Here is a 15,772-nt window from a genome sequence, read left to right as displayed (position 1 = left end):
CAAATTAAGATAGAATACGATGTGTATACATTTTCTTGATATTTAAATTTAATGTAAATTGTTCTTGAGAGGAAGAATATAATATACTTTCCTTATTACATTGGTGGTGCCATGACACAACTGCGCTACCTCACGAGCCGCCCTTGGGTAAGGTTGTCTAATTTTCATCACGAGCCATTTTCAGCTGGTATCACTGACATCAATAAAAAGCAAAAATTTATATATGCGTGTATAAGCAGTGTATATTGTAACTAAAAATTGTTCATGAATATGTGTGCAGGTCATGAAGGCGACAGAGTCCAGGGAGGAGCTGATCGGCTCTCGTGATTCAGCCCTTCGAGCTCAATCAGAAGACTCTCTACATGGCAATGCGTTCGAGAAGCCCCTCACCGCCATCGAGAAGAAGTTCTTGCTGACAGCAGAACGTGGTGACTGCGCAACCGTCAAGAGGTAAGGATCTTCATACTCATAACGTGTCTCCCTGTGGTTATCATCTTGGTAGCGTGAGTTGGCGATCACGCGTTCCCTGTTGCTTCCACTTACTCGTGCCACCCTCCCTTGGTCGTTCTCTTCCAACACCACGGTATTTGATTTTCGAGGCCCAAGGTCATAGTAGAATTTTAACCTGAGTCATGAGCAGTCAGTGCCCTGATCTCAAAGACGAATTCCTTCAGTGTGGTAAACCATTCAGCACGACTATATTTGTTCAATGTGGTGATTCAATATACGTTTTACAAGAATGGTTACACATCGGTTACACACACACACACACACAGTTGAGAGCGCCTAAAATCCAGTTCACAAAAAAGTAAAAAAAGATATACATTTCTGAGTGTGCAAGAACGAGAGTAAAAGGTAGTGTAAGTTAGTGATGGGCAGTCTGAGACGAGGTCTCCAGATTTCTAGAAATTTCTCGAAACTAGCGCAGGCACTATTTCTCGCGAGATATTTCGAGAAATCTCGAGAGCGTTGTCCCCGCAATGTGTGGCGAGCAGCGTGTCGTAGGCCTACAGGTATCCTGAGCTTAATGTTGTTTGTGCCGAGTATGCGCATAGCCAACCAAGGGCCTTCTCCGTGCCGTCAATATGAGTCAAAAAACTGCTAGGGAGTTCATTAGTTTCATTTCTACGCGGTCTATTTCGACGCAGTATAACATAATTATAAAGGATAAGCATTCTGGCAACGTATGCATCAGTGTGTACTCGAATGAGCAGGATAAGTACAGAAACTGACGGCTACTGTAGGTACCCCTACCTGGATACTAGAGACGTGCATTATTCGAACTCGAGACGGGACAAGCTGCACCTTGCTGCATATACAATCACCACTATGCACGAGTAGAACGTGTAATCTAAAATGCCTGAGTTTCCTCCAGTTCTTTCGAGAGGTAGGTGTACATCGTTATCAGACTCCACATTCAATATCATATGACCACTGTTTGTGTTTACCGATATTTTGGTGACGAAGGAAATAATTCCTTACAATGGCATAGAGTATTCGCGTTATAATTAGGTACTTCGGTATATGACGCTGCAATGCGTAATTATGTCTAATTGCACGCGACAACTTTAAAGATGATGTCCGAAAGGCAGCGTAAGTCATGGATGTACGTTATTTTGAAGAGATGCCACATAGCACAGCCAGCTGTGTTGTTTATTCAAAAGGAATAAAATACGTCAGCATAAATACTTCTGGGATGATCCGGCACTTAAAAACAGTAGCGGCGATAGGAGGGGAAGAAAGTTGCCCCCACTTAGGGTGACCAGATGTAAATAGGTAAAAAAAAAGAGGACAAAACTCTTTAAAAAGGAGGACAAAGTCGAAAAAAAAAAGACACAAAAATTCTCCATTGGGAGTCTGAATTTAGACTTACCTATTCTAATTTTCACTTACATAAACAAAAGAATTCATTTACATATTATACAAAAAATTCATACAAAATTTAAACAATGAAACTAATTTACACGCCTTGCTGGTACTTTTCTGAAGATTCAGTTGCTTTTAAGAAGTTTTGGCGTGTCTAACATATAAAAAGATACACATGTAAATTCCATTAGATTACATGGAACCATTAAAAGGATTTTCACGGATTCTACTTTGAAAGGGTTCCTATTATCAGTCCAATGTGCTGAGATGAATCAAAATACTATCTACATTTGCATTGTGCCCTGGTTTAGAGAAACATAATCTGCAAGTTACATAACTCTGAACTACAATCGATTTTTATCACTTCTGTCTACAAGATAATTTGTTAACTTCAGGATCATTATTACTCTCATTCAGAAATTGTTTGAAATTTCAAAACTGATCTGATCAAAAGATTTCACATCATCAATTTGAAAGCTAAATATAGAATAGATTTTTCAACGTCACAATAATGAATATTACTTTCAGAAGCATCCATTTAAAACAGGCTTCCTTCAAGTCCAAATGATCCCCGGTCGCTTGCCACATTGTCAGATGTCGCTCGTTATCATATCAGTGTTGTGAGAGAGCAGCATACAGTATACACAATGGTAAACGGCGTCTATTATCACAGTAAAAGCCCTGCATTGAATAATCGTCTCTATGTCTATTACTCACATTTGTACATTTCGATACGATAGATGCCGTCGCGTAATGAAGAATATTTGTAAAAAAAAAAAACGACGTATTAAAACAGATTATCCCAAAACTAACAGATTCGCTAAAAGAAAAAGGAGGGCATTTCAGGTTCTTTAAATAATCCACTTGGACCCCGCACAACGGTCTAGAAGGGAGGACATGTCCGGATAAAAGAGAACGTCTGGTAACCCTACCCCCACTTTGTGGAGAAAACATTGCAATTGCATTCCATTTTATCTGGCTGAAACTGGTAATTATTACTTTTTTAAGCAATTTATTAAAGTTCTGTCGTCTTTTCAGCTCTTACTCTATTTTCTTGAATTATTAGAAACATTTTGGCGGAAATACGCACAAAATGTCGTTTGTCGTGGCTAACATATTTGTATAGCGCCACGGCACGTAGTGAAGACTTTGTATTTGTATGTGCTGTGAGGAAGGGTAGCAGTCTTTCATTTGCCAAAGTTATGGACACTGAGGTACGATTCACCCGCTTGCCGCGCGCATTCGTCAGTCTGACAGTCTCTTTAGTGTCTGTTAGTTTCTTAGTATGTCGTCAATTAATAAATGATTTTAATGGTTTTATCACGCCATACTTCTATTAAATTGCAATACATGTGTAATTGTTCCTTTGATGAAAGTTTTATTGTATAATATTAAATCAAAATCTCAAAAAAACTGTTATCACACTTAAGTTCTTAAACTGTTACTTTCTGTCGAAATTCGCTCAGAGAGCTTCAAAAACCTACCATTTTGTGGATTTTTTTCACTTTTATGTACAAATCTCTCCCCCCCCCCCCCCGCCAATCGCATTATCCCACAACCCGGGTACTTTCTGTTGTCTATACAGTTCTTTGCCCCCTCACTTCTATTTCCCAATCGCCGCTACTGCTTAAAAACGCATAATATCTATGAAGGGGAATCGTCACAGTAACTCCCTGTGGGTTTGGGCGGTATAATAATACCCACGGTATCCCCTGCCTGTCGTAAGAGGCGACTAAAAGTGGATCTTAACTTGGGAGCGTGGGTTGGCCACCACGTGGCACTCAGCTGAGACATGATATTGCTTCCACTTACTTGTGTCAGGCTCCTCACTTTCATCTATCCTATCCGACCTCCCCTGGTCAACTCTTGTTCCTTTCCGACTCCGACGGTATTACAGCACTCGAGGCCTAGGGCGGTTTTCATTTTCACGCCCTTCGTGGCCCTTGTCGTCGTTTGGCCGACACCTTCATTTTTCGAAGTGTCGGATCCCTTCCATTTTTTTTTCTCTGATTAGCGTTGTATAGGCGATGATTGCCTAGTTGTACTTCCTCTTAAAAAATAATCACCACCACTATCAGGTGTCACAGAACAGCTCCAGCTTGGTCTGCACCATAAGAAGCTACCCTGCCGACAACAACTGCGAGGTATTCAGGCAGGTGTACGTCATATCTACAGTTATTAACAAATTATAACGTAAGTGTTATTCAGCTAAGATGTCCACCAGAAATAACTCTTGAATCGTTTAATATACTGACACTCTGCTTTCACTTTCGTTAGTGGTATTAAGAGGCTCATAGTTCAACATGCAGTAGTTTTCCAGGCTTTTGACAAAATTTATCGGCACACTCGTTTCCAAATGAGAACTGCTGATGATATACTATCACCCTTACGCTCGTAGTTACTGGGACGTCGCACAGCCCGAAGCACAGAACAATCGGTCTCGAGAGCGTTGTCCATTACCTCTGTCGAAAGAATTGGAGAAAATCGGGCATTTTAGATTACACGTTCCACTCATGTGTAATGGTGGTTGCATATGCAGTCATGCACATCTTGCCCCGTCTTAAGTTCGAATAATGCACGCGTCTTGTATCCTGGTAGGTGTACATCCTATCGGCAGTTATTCACAAATTACACAGGATTATTCAGCTAAGATGTCCACCTCAAATAAGCCGTGAATAGTTTAAGATAGTGACATTCTGTTTTCACTTTCGTTAATGGTATTACGGGGACCATTGCTGAACATGTAGTACTTTTCCAGACGTTTGACAAAATTTATCGGCTCACACGTTTCCATATGAAAACGTTATTTCACGCAATGCTGCTTATGGTATACTCTAAAGTTTACACTCATAGTTAATGGACTTGGCACAGATCGCAACACAGGAGAATCAGTCTCGAGATTCTCGCGAGAGTATCGAGATCCGTGACGTCAGTCTCGAAAGTATCAAGAGAGAGCGTTGCCCATCACTAGTGTAAGTATTGTCGAGTGAATGAATTACTGTGCAAGTGTAAATATGTGAGTAATGTCATTATTGTAAATATTAGCTTAGTAGGTCTGTGAAGCAGCTAATGTACATGGGGCATGCCCTTTTCCACTACACAGCCATAAAATCTGTATGATTTGTGGTGATTAATAATAATAATAATAATAATAATAATAATAATAATAATGCAGTTTTCTTCTCTGATAAATATTGAGCCGGGCTGAGTGGCTCAGACGGTTAAGGCGCTGGCCTTCTAACCCGAACTTGGCAGGTTCGATCCTGGCTCAGTCCGGTGGTATTTGAAGGTGTTCAAATACGACGGCCTCGTGTCGGTAGATTTACTGGCACGTAGAAGAACTCCTGCGGGACTAAATTCCAGCACCTCGGCGTCTCCGAAGACCGCAAAAGTAGTTAGTCGGACGTAAAACAAATAAAATTATTATTATTATTATTATTATTATTATTATTATTATTATCATTATAAATATTGCGCTGACAGCTGTCTAACGACAGCCTAGTGGAGGAGGTAAGGTGTGCTCCATTCATCCAGCAGGGAACGGGTTCGATTCCCTATCAGAAATATGAAATATCTTGGAGTGAGACTCTCACCTCTGGAGAGACAAATGGCCTAGCTTGTCTACCAATCTTACACTATAAATGAGCATCAGGCTCTTTCGTGGGAGCTGAGATAGGCACTCTACCCCATCTAGAGACTAGGTTACAGGTAATAGAAGCCTCGAATTTCATTCTTTCAGGTTTTTTTTATGATTTATTTAAACCGAATGAGTTGGCTGCGCGGTTCGAGCCGAGTAGGTGTTATCTTTCATTCGAGATATAGTGGGTTCGAACCGGACTGTCGGTAGACCTGAAGATAGCTTTCCAAGTTTTCCCATTTTCACACCAAGCAACTTAAGCACCTTAACTAAAGCCACGGTCGCTTGCTTCTCAATCCTAGCTCTGCCCTGTCCCATCGTTGCCTTAAGACGTGATAAGTTATTGCGACATAAAATTAGTAGCAAGAACTTTTAAAAAATTTAGCTGAAAAACGTGTATATTTGACTCTGAAGATGTTTATTGTTACTCAAATTCTTCATGGTATTGCAGACTGAATAAGTAAAACTTACATGCGTTTGTCTTATTCGTAATATAATTTCATGTATTCATCCAACTCTGACTCATGCCTATCAACCAGACCATAACATAAATTATTTTATTTTATTTTATTTTATTTTATTTTATACAACCTTTTGAGAACCCAGATAAATGTTACCGAAGCATCAAAATTACAAAAATATACTGAAAAAATATTTAGAAATATTTTTGCTTTACCCAAATTATACAAAGAATTTATTCACTTATCGAATGATGTAGGAATGCTAACGGCTGACATAATTACACGTATGCACTACATATAAACTAACAATCAAGTCCAATGGCACAACAGGCCTGACGGGCCTTGTTAGTTTATAAATAAACCAGCGAAAGACAGTCATGCTGCGGTTAAATGCGTCCGCCTCGGGTAAAGCATCGACGCATTAACTTAGCGAATTCTACAGTGAAATAATGGCGGGTCTTGGCCTACCAAGTGACCTTCCTCATCCTGAAGACCTGCAGATTATGAAGTGATGCATGGTCAGCCGGTGCAATGAATAATATAGAATCAAGCACTTCAGTCAAACTTACAGTATATCCTTACTACAGAATACTGCATGTCAACGTTAAAAGCAATGAAATTTTCCTTGGTGTTAGTCTTCTCGAAATTTTGGGAAGAAGTCTCCGGAGTTTTACGAATACAGTGCACTTCTTATACAAATACATTATTTTGAATTTTCGAAACTTAAAATATACTTTTACATCCAGTATAATTAATCATCGTCCGCCTCTGTGGTGTAGTGGTTAGTGTGATTAGCTGCCACACCAGAGGGCTCGGGTTCGATTCCCGGCTTTACCACGAAATTTGAAAAGTGGTACGTGGGCTGAAACGGGGTCCATTCAGCCTCGGGAGTTGAACTGTGTAGATGTGGTTCAATTCCCACCTCAGCCCTCTTCGAAGTCGTTTCCCGTGATTTCTCACTTCTCCTCCAGGCAAATGCCGGGATGGCACGGCCGCTTCCTTCCCCCTTCCTTGTCTATTCCTTCCGAACTTTCCATCCCCTCACAAGGCCCCTCTTCAGAATAGCAGGTGAGGCCACCTGGTAGAGGTACTGGTCCTCCTACCCAGCCTTATCCCACGACCTAAAGTCTCACGCTCCAGGACACTGCCCTTTAGGTGGTAGAGGTGGGCCCCTCGCTGAGTCTGAGGAAAAAAACCAATCGTGGAGGTTAAACGGATTAGGAAAGAAAGAACTTTTTTTTTGCTAGGGGCTTTACGTCGAACCGACACAGCTAGGTCTTATGGCGACGATGGGATAGGAATGGCCTAGGAGTTGGAATGAAGCGGCCGTGGCCTTAATTAAGGTACAACCCCAGCATTTGCCTGGTGTGAAAATGGGAAACCACGGAAAACCATCTTCAGGGCTGCGGACAGTGGGATTCGAACCCCCTATCTCCCGGATGCAAGCTCACAGCCGCGCGCCTCTACGCGCACGGCCAACTCGCCCCGGTCGAAAGAACAATTATTCATCTAGCCATCCTTTCTTTAGTATTAAAGTACGGAGGCGACATCGTAGATTTTAGCGCGATAGAAGATTTACATGATATGTGTCGTTTCAGGTTGATGGCGGAATACAAGGACAAGCCGGAGGAGTTGGATATAAACTGTGTCGACCCACTGAACCGCTCTGCACTCACCGCTGCTATCGAAAACGAGAACATCGAATTGATCCGCATTCTTCTTGATGCCAACATCAAAACCAAGGTCTGAACTATGTACGCTATGTTTCTAAACAACACCTAGAGCTGAAGATTAACGATCAAACATTCAGTTGTTTCATTAGGACTGTATTTTACTTAACATTGCATTAGTCGCCTGTTATCTGAGGGATACTCGGTTGTGATTATTAGCTGGAACTCGAGCTTGCTTGAGGGTAGAAGCCCATCTCCCATCCTAGCTTCCTGTCTCAGAAGTGGTGACATCCAGTAGTTTTGTGACCTGCATGCACGAGCTGTTGCTGCCACTTTATCTCACAGATACGACGCGAGTAAATTTGTAAGTATTCATGTTTAGCTCTAAAATGCGTTTGATTTGCTGTGAATTAGCTCATTATTGTTTGTTCTAGTGCTTGCAGCTCCAAACCTTTTGAAATTGAAAATGAAGATGATTTGTAAAATTGCATTGTGTTCAGTGAGGTTTTTGTTCTAATCAGTAACATTACGATCTCAGGATCCTGAAGACTGTGAAAAGAACAATCAGATAATTAGTTAAATTGTTTCAAATATGCCAGTGTCCTTTCTCAATATTTCAAAAGATGTTGTAAATAAACCCTAAAGTGTATTTGATGTTGGCTTCTACCTTCCACAAATTATATAGGGGTTGTGCAGATGGACTGAATTTGTGTATCTCTCAGATACGACGCGATCACTGATGCTACTTTTAGGACGCACCTAATGCAGTGTTAGTGAATAAAACTTCTTCATAGCAATTCCTAATTAACTGTGCGCTTTGAAGATTAGAATTTGCGCAGTAACCATGAACAGGCGTTAGTCACTTTCCATAAAGCGATTGCAATATTCGAGTATCTACATATTCTTTCTTATTGCGTGTTTTGATGAATATTTGTATTTATTGCAACCAGGCATTATCGTCACAAAACAACATCATTATATATATTCAAGGTGAGTAACCAGATACCGCTTGTCCATGATTATACTGTATTGAACATTTCTTCTTAAGTATTCCACCACGTTACATATATACCAGGTGGCTCACGGACGCCGTACTTTCTACTTATAAATGTCCCGCATGCATAAGTGATGTGTGGGGTTTTTACCAACTGATTTTAACAGGGGAACTACTGCCAGCTGGCAGGTTACGTCAGAATATGAAGAGATAAGAAACAGAGTCACACTCGCAGCATGTTACTCAGCGCCTCCGGTCGAATGCATCCCTTGCATTCGTAAACATCGTTTTCGACCGCATAGTTCTAGGCTGGTGTGTGGTACAGCCGCACTATATTTGCTGTCTGCATATCGGGAGTAGCTAGTGTGATCAGCAGCGGTGAATACATAGACATTATTTTAAGCTGGACTACCTGGTCGGAATGCAGCAGAAGATTCAAACAGACGTACGCCTTCTACACACATATTTCGCCGAACAGTATTCGTTTTTGTTCCATGCAATCATCTCTTAAATTAATAAGTTATTAGATTTCATTTAATGCACCTTTGGCGTGTCTACAAACAGTAGCGGCGGTTAGAGGGTGGGGTGAGGAGGGATAGTCGCTCCCACCCGCACTTTGTAGAGTAAATATGACATTTATTTCATTTTAGCCAGCTGGAGCTAGGAATTATTTTAAAAAAGCTATTTGTACAAGCCTTGTTTTCTTATATGCTAAATATTTCCTTTATTGTATAGCGCTACGGCAAGTAGTGGAGACGTTGCATGTGCTGTGAGGAAGGGTAGTAGGGGTACAAATTTTTGCCGAGGTCGTGGCCACGGAGTTATAATTCACCCGCTTGCCGCGCGCATTCGTCAGTCTGGCAGTCTCTTTATTGTCTGTTAGTTTCTTAGTGTGTATTCACATACTAAATTATTATTCATTGCATAATCATGCCGTACATCTATGTAATTGTACAGGGCGATCTGGCAGTGGGGTTACGGGCACGCAGTTGTGAGCTTGCACTCGGGAGATAGTGGTTTCGAATCCCATTGTCGACACCACTGAAGATGGTTTTCCGTGGTATCCCATTTTCATACCAGGCAAACGCTGAGGCTGTACCTTAATTAAGGCCACGGTTGCTTCCTTCCCATAAGTTCTATCTGTGTCGGTGCGACATAAAGTCAATTGTAAAAACATATATTTAATTGTAATTGTAATTTCAACGCGAGAGAATACCAACTTTACATTCACCGGACTAAATTATTTCGTTTGTATTATGCTTTTTTATAAGTAAATGTAATTAATCAGCCGCGTGGATTAGGCCTATTCGTAATAATAGATTTTTTGGGATTTTGGTTCAATGCTGTATAATAAAATTGTCACCAGGTCTCACAAACATACTAGGGGCATTTACTTAATAAATAACATAACACAAAGAAATAACTTCGGAACGTCGGTATTAGCTCCTGTTGAAATACGATTACAACTGATTTTTTTTTTCAATTGGCTTTACGTCGCGCCGACATAGATAGGATTTATGGCGACGATGAAACAGGAAAGGGCTACGCGTGGAAAGGAAGCGACCGTGGCCTTAAATAAGGTACAGCCCCAGCACTTGCCTGGTGAGAAAATGGGAAACCACGGACAACCATCTTCAGGGCTGCTGACAGTGGGATTCGAAACTACTATCTCCCGAGTGCAAACTCAGAGCTGCACGCCCGTAACCCCACCGCCAACTCGCCCGGTATAATTACATAGAAGTACGGCATGATTTTGCAATTAAAAATAAGTATTTGAATACTCACTAAGAAACTAACAGACACTAAAGAGACTGTTAGACTGATGAATGCGCGTGACAAGTGGGTGAATTATAACTCAGTGGCCACGACCTCGGCAAAAATTTGTACCCCTACTACCCTTCCTCACAGCACAGGCAAAGTCTCCATTGCTTGCCGTAGTGCTATACAAATTGGTTAGCGGTGACGAAAGCATTTTGTGCGTATTTCCGTCAATAATTATGTTAATAATTAAAGAAAATAAACGAAGGAATTAGCAGATAAGATAACAAGGTTTGTACAAACAGCTTTTTAAAGTAATTCCTAGTTCCAGCTGGCTAAAGTGGAATTAAAATATAATGTGTACTCCACAAAGTGGAGGGGGGGGGGGGAGCGACTGTCCCTCCTCGCCACACTCTCTAATCGCCGCTACTGTTTGTAGACACGCCAAAGGTTTAGAAAAGGAAATCTAATAACTTATTTATTTATACACGTGTAGACCTTCCACTTGATGGAAGAGTTGCATGTATGAAACAAAAACTAATACTGTTCGGTGAAGTACGTATGTAGAAGGCATACGTCTGTTTGGAGCTTATGTTGCATTCCGACCAGACTGTCCAGATTGTCCAGATTAAAATAATGTCTGTGTATTCACCACTGCTGATCACACTAGCTACTGCCGATATGCAGACAGCAAATATAGTGCGGCTGTAGCATACACCAGCCTAGAACTATGCGGTCGAAAACGATGTTTACTAATGCAAGGGGTGCATTCGACCGGCAGCGCTGAGTAACATGCTGCGAGTGTGACTCTGTTTCTTATCTCTTCATATTCTGACGTAACCTGCCCGCTGGCAGTAGTTCCCCTGTTAAAATCAGACACCCCACACATCACTTATGCATGCGGGACATTTATAAGTAGAAAGTACGGCGTCCGTGAGCCAACTGGTATATACACACATACATGGCTGCCTTTCAGCGTTCAGTCTGCAAGCCTCTGTGAATTTACTAAACGCCACCACAATCCTCTATTTATAAATAATTCTGTGACCTCGTTTTGTTTTACACCTATTATCTTTAAATCGTTGGAAACTGAGTCCAATCGTCGCCTTGGTCTCCCTCTACTCCTCTTACCCTCCATAACAGAGTACATTATCCTCCTCCATTCGCCTCACATGACCGAAGTCGGTTCATGCGTACAGCTTCATCCACAGAGTTCATTTCTAACTTATCCCACATCTTCTCATTCTGAATACCCTCCTCCCACTGTTCCCACCTATTGGTACCAGCAATTATTCTCGCTACTTTCATATCTGTTACTTCTGGCATATGAATAATATATCCCGAGTCCACCCAGCTTTCACTCCCGTACAGAAAATTTGGTCTGAAAACAGACCGAGGGAAAAATAGTTTCGTCCAAGCTGACTTCCTTCTTAATTAATACTGTTAATCGCAACTGCGAGCTCACTGCATTAGCTTTACTGCACCTTGATTTAATATCACTTACAACTACTATCCAGGGAAAACACACAACCTAAATTCTTGAAATAATTATCTACCTCTTCCAGCTTTGTATCCCAAGTTTGGAATTCAATTCTCTTGGGTTTCTTACCTACCGACATCAATTTAGTCTTGGAAAGGCTAATTTTCAAAACATACTCATTGCCCCCCCCCCCAAGCCCCATGGCACTACAGCCCTTGAAGGGGCTTGGTCTACCAAGCGACCGCTGCTCAGCCCGAAGGCCTGCATATTACGAGGTGCGTGTGGTCAGCACGACGAATCCTCTCGGTCGTTATTCTTGGCTTTCTAGACAGGGGCCGCTATCTCATCGACAAATAGCTCCTCAGTTCTAATCACGTAGGCTGAGTGGACCTCGAACCAGCCCTCAGGTCCAGGTAAAAATCCCTGACCTGGCCGGGAATCAAACCCAGGGCCTGCGGGTAAGAGGCAGGGACGCTACCCCTACACCACATACTCATTCCACCTACAGTAAAATCAAGCGGGCTTTTGGCACAATCTGCCATTAAGACCAAGTCGTCAGTGCACGCCAGACTGCTTATTACATTTCCACCTAACTGAATTCCTCCCTGCCAATTTATACCTTTCAGCAGATGATCCATATAAACTATGAACAACAAAGGTGAAATATTACAGCTTGTCTAACACCTGCAAGCACCTTTAACAAAGAACTCATTCTACCATCAATTCTCACTGAAGCCCAATTGTCAACATAAATGCCAAACAACGATGTGGTTGAAAAAAATGTTTACATAAAGTCCCCCCCCCCCCGACTTATTTTCTGGAACAAAATTTCAATTGGTTTGTGTCTCGCATTCTTCACCAGATGGATGCAACAAGTGGTACGACGTCAACATAATTTGCTCAACAGACATCAGCGGTAATGACTTTTAAGCAAGGACGTAGAAATTTTGGTTGTTATATGAGCGGAGTTTAAAATGTTCAAAATTCAGAATGAAGTATTGCAGTCAATTTAAAACACATCGGCCATTTGGCGAAATGTTACGATTCATTATCAAAGTGCAAACTTAGAATACAAAATAGTTTCTTCTGATAAGTCTTGAAAGTTTGGCCTATCTTATTACCCGGTATATCATTTTCACGTTGTCTCAAAATATCTCCTTATTTAATAACCATCACCAATATAGAAAACACAGTTAAAGTTTTCGATTCAGATTGTAACGTGGGTAACAATACGCGTAATTGGAACACTATACTATTACTTACTTCGTGACATCTTATCCCATGCAAGTAGCTGTTATTTCTTTCGTATTGTATTGTAACAGAGGATAGAATTGGAATTTTAAAAGTTCAATATACTGTACAATCCGCCATTTTTATTTTTCATGCACATTGCATGCTAGTGCGACACAAGATCACACATTACTGGTTAAAACGAACTAACAGCTGCTTAGCTCGTTTGGCGCATGGGAAAATGGATGAGATTTGCTATGCGTTAAGAAGTACCGAGAACAGGAATGGACCGTGTAAAATGTTTGCTTCTCAATCACATCAGGTTACTGATGGAGGACACAATGCAAGGGAAGATTGTGGGACAGCACGGGGTGGGAAAGAGGAGGAGGAGATCATGGGTTGATAAAATTAAGGAATCGTCATAGGTAATACATTTCATATTATTCCGTATTGAAAAGCAATATAATCTTGTTTTACATTATATTCTTTTTACATCAAGGAATGTGCTGGCAACAATAGAACTGAGAAGCTCCAAACGGAAGTATGTTCTACGAGAACCGGACACGGTGGTAAAACAAACAGATTGACGATTAAAATGTCTACAGTGTATATATGATAAAATAAAAACCCCGGGACTTCCTAGAAATAGTGGGTTCGAGCCCCACTGTCAGCAGCCCTGAAGATAGTTTTCCATGGTTTCCCATTTTCACACCAGGTAAATGCTGGCTGAGAATGGACCATAATTAAGGCGACGGCCACTTCCTTACTACTCGTAGGCCTTTTATATCCCTTCGTCGCCGTAATACCTATCAGTGTCGGCGCAACGTAAAACAAATTGTAAAAAAAAAAAAGAACCCCCGGTAGGAGTTTCTCAGTGTTCGGATTTTGGTGCGGTTTTCATTGTTGTATAAAGCATCTGTCAAGAAACATATGAAAACATTAACCTGCGACAAAAAGGAGCCGACATTGGCGTCTTTAGTGATAGAAATCAAAAATAAAATGGCCATTCAAGCGCTGTCTTGGTTTGTTACTTTGACCGTCAAAGATAGACCCTAAGTATATGCGGAGCATAAAAGAATCTACAAAAGAAGTCCGCAACGGTGTATACCTATCTGTAAATGTTGCCCTGAGCAAGCGTTTGATGTTATAGTTTGCAGTACAACACTCAGCCTTAAAATTAGAAACAATGTTTTGAGTTTGATCACGTAATTCTTATCAAAATTAATTGTATATTCGCCTCAATAATCTTACTGATATAACAATACAATTTACAATATACAATTTGTATGAATGATTCAGGAGTTATGGTAGTTTTAATAAAAGTTCAGGAATGGTTTAAATTTCGCATGGAAAGACAGAAGCTAATTAAGAAGCAGGCGGCCGGAACGAACTTAGCTTAAATTTAATTCACACTTTATTTTACTTTATTTCACTTTGCTTAAGTTCAGTTTACTTACCTGTTCTTTGAAAAACGTTCCACTGAGTTTAGCACATACTTTTACATCGGGAGGAGAAGAACTAATGTCGTCCATAAGGAAATATTACAAGCTCTATCATTTCGTAATTTCAAATTTGCTTCCGTGCGTAGCCAGATCGGGTCGCTAGTATGGCGTTGCAAGTAAAATATGAGACTACCGACATATGTAAAGTTTCTGAAACTCTAACTGCCTCAAAGAATTACAATGGCATATTTCGTCTATCCACACTTCTAGCTGCAGATAGAGAGCGATGCAGGTGCTTAGTTCTTTCACAAGGTCTGAGTCTGTGACTACTTCGTTAGTTATCGACCAAGTAACCGTGACTCGAATCCCGACCAATGTACAGTATACGAAATTTTCGAAATGGGAAGTTACATCTCGCTGGTTCAATTTACAGGTTTTTTGGGATCAGATACACATAACATCAAATTTGCTAGTTTTGACCCCAAATGGACCTAACAATTCACAATTATACGTTCGTACTTTGGATGTCAGTCTCAAAGTCAAACTCGAGAGTAACGGGCGAGTTGGCCGTGCGGTTAGGGGCGCGCAGCTGTAAACTTGCAACCGGGAGATAGTGGGTTCGAGCCCCACTGTCGGCAGCCCTGAACATGGTTTTCCGTGGTTTTCCATTTTCACACCAGGCAAATGCTGGGGTTGTATCTTAATTAAGGCCACGGCCGCTTCCTATCCCATCGTCGCAATAAGACCCAGATGTGTCGGTGCGACGTAAAGCAGATTCTAAAAAATTAAAAATAAAAAACTTGAGAGTGTTAGACAGACACAGTAATTGTGTTTCTCTGTTTTCAGGATTCACTGCTACATGCCATTAAGGAAGAGTATGTGGAGGCGGTGGAGATACTATTAGAATGGGAAGAGAAGATACATGTTCCGGGACAGCCATACGTAAGTAACATCTTTATCTTAAGGAAAACTTTACAAATTGTAAAATTAATGTGGTTATTATATAATGTAGTATTGAGCTCCCACCCCAACAATAACTACTATCTTTATCATCATTATCATCATCATCATCATCATCATCATCATCATCATCATCATCATCACAACCGTCAACATGATTGTTCCTAAATTTAACGTCCCACTCATATTATGCACTACTACTAAGTACCAAGCGGAAAGACTAACTTATATCTCCGCTGAATTTCCTATGTTATGTCTTTGGAGAGAGTAATCA

General features: G+C 41.0%; 1 protein-coding gene across 1 annotated transcript in view; it reads left to right on the top strand.

Moving 5' to 3' along the window:
- Positions 1–283: 283 nt before the first annotated feature.
- Positions 284–15,772, top strand: part of trp (transient receptor potential) — a 169,046-nt gene continuing 153,557 nt past the window's right edge. Inside the window, exons 1-3 of the mRNA XM_067143925.2 lie at positions 284–450; positions 7,563–7,707; positions 15,385–15,480. Of these exons, the coding sequence (XP_067000026.2) occupies positions 284–450; positions 7,563–7,707; positions 15,385–15,480 (408 nt within the window). The remainder of the gene's footprint in view (positions 451–7,562; positions 7,708–15,384; positions 15,481–15,772) is intronic.

Source organism: Anabrus simplex, chromosome 3 (genome assembly GCF_040414725.1).
Source record: "Anabrus simplex isolate iqAnaSimp1 chromosome 3, ASM4041472v1, whole genome shotgun sequence".
Lineage (NCBI taxonomy): Eukaryota > Metazoa > Arthropoda > Insecta > Orthoptera > Tettigoniidae > Anabrus > Anabrus simplex.
The sequence above is the reverse complement of the archived record's forward strand: the minus strand, read 5'-3'. Positions and strand labels throughout refer to the sequence as shown.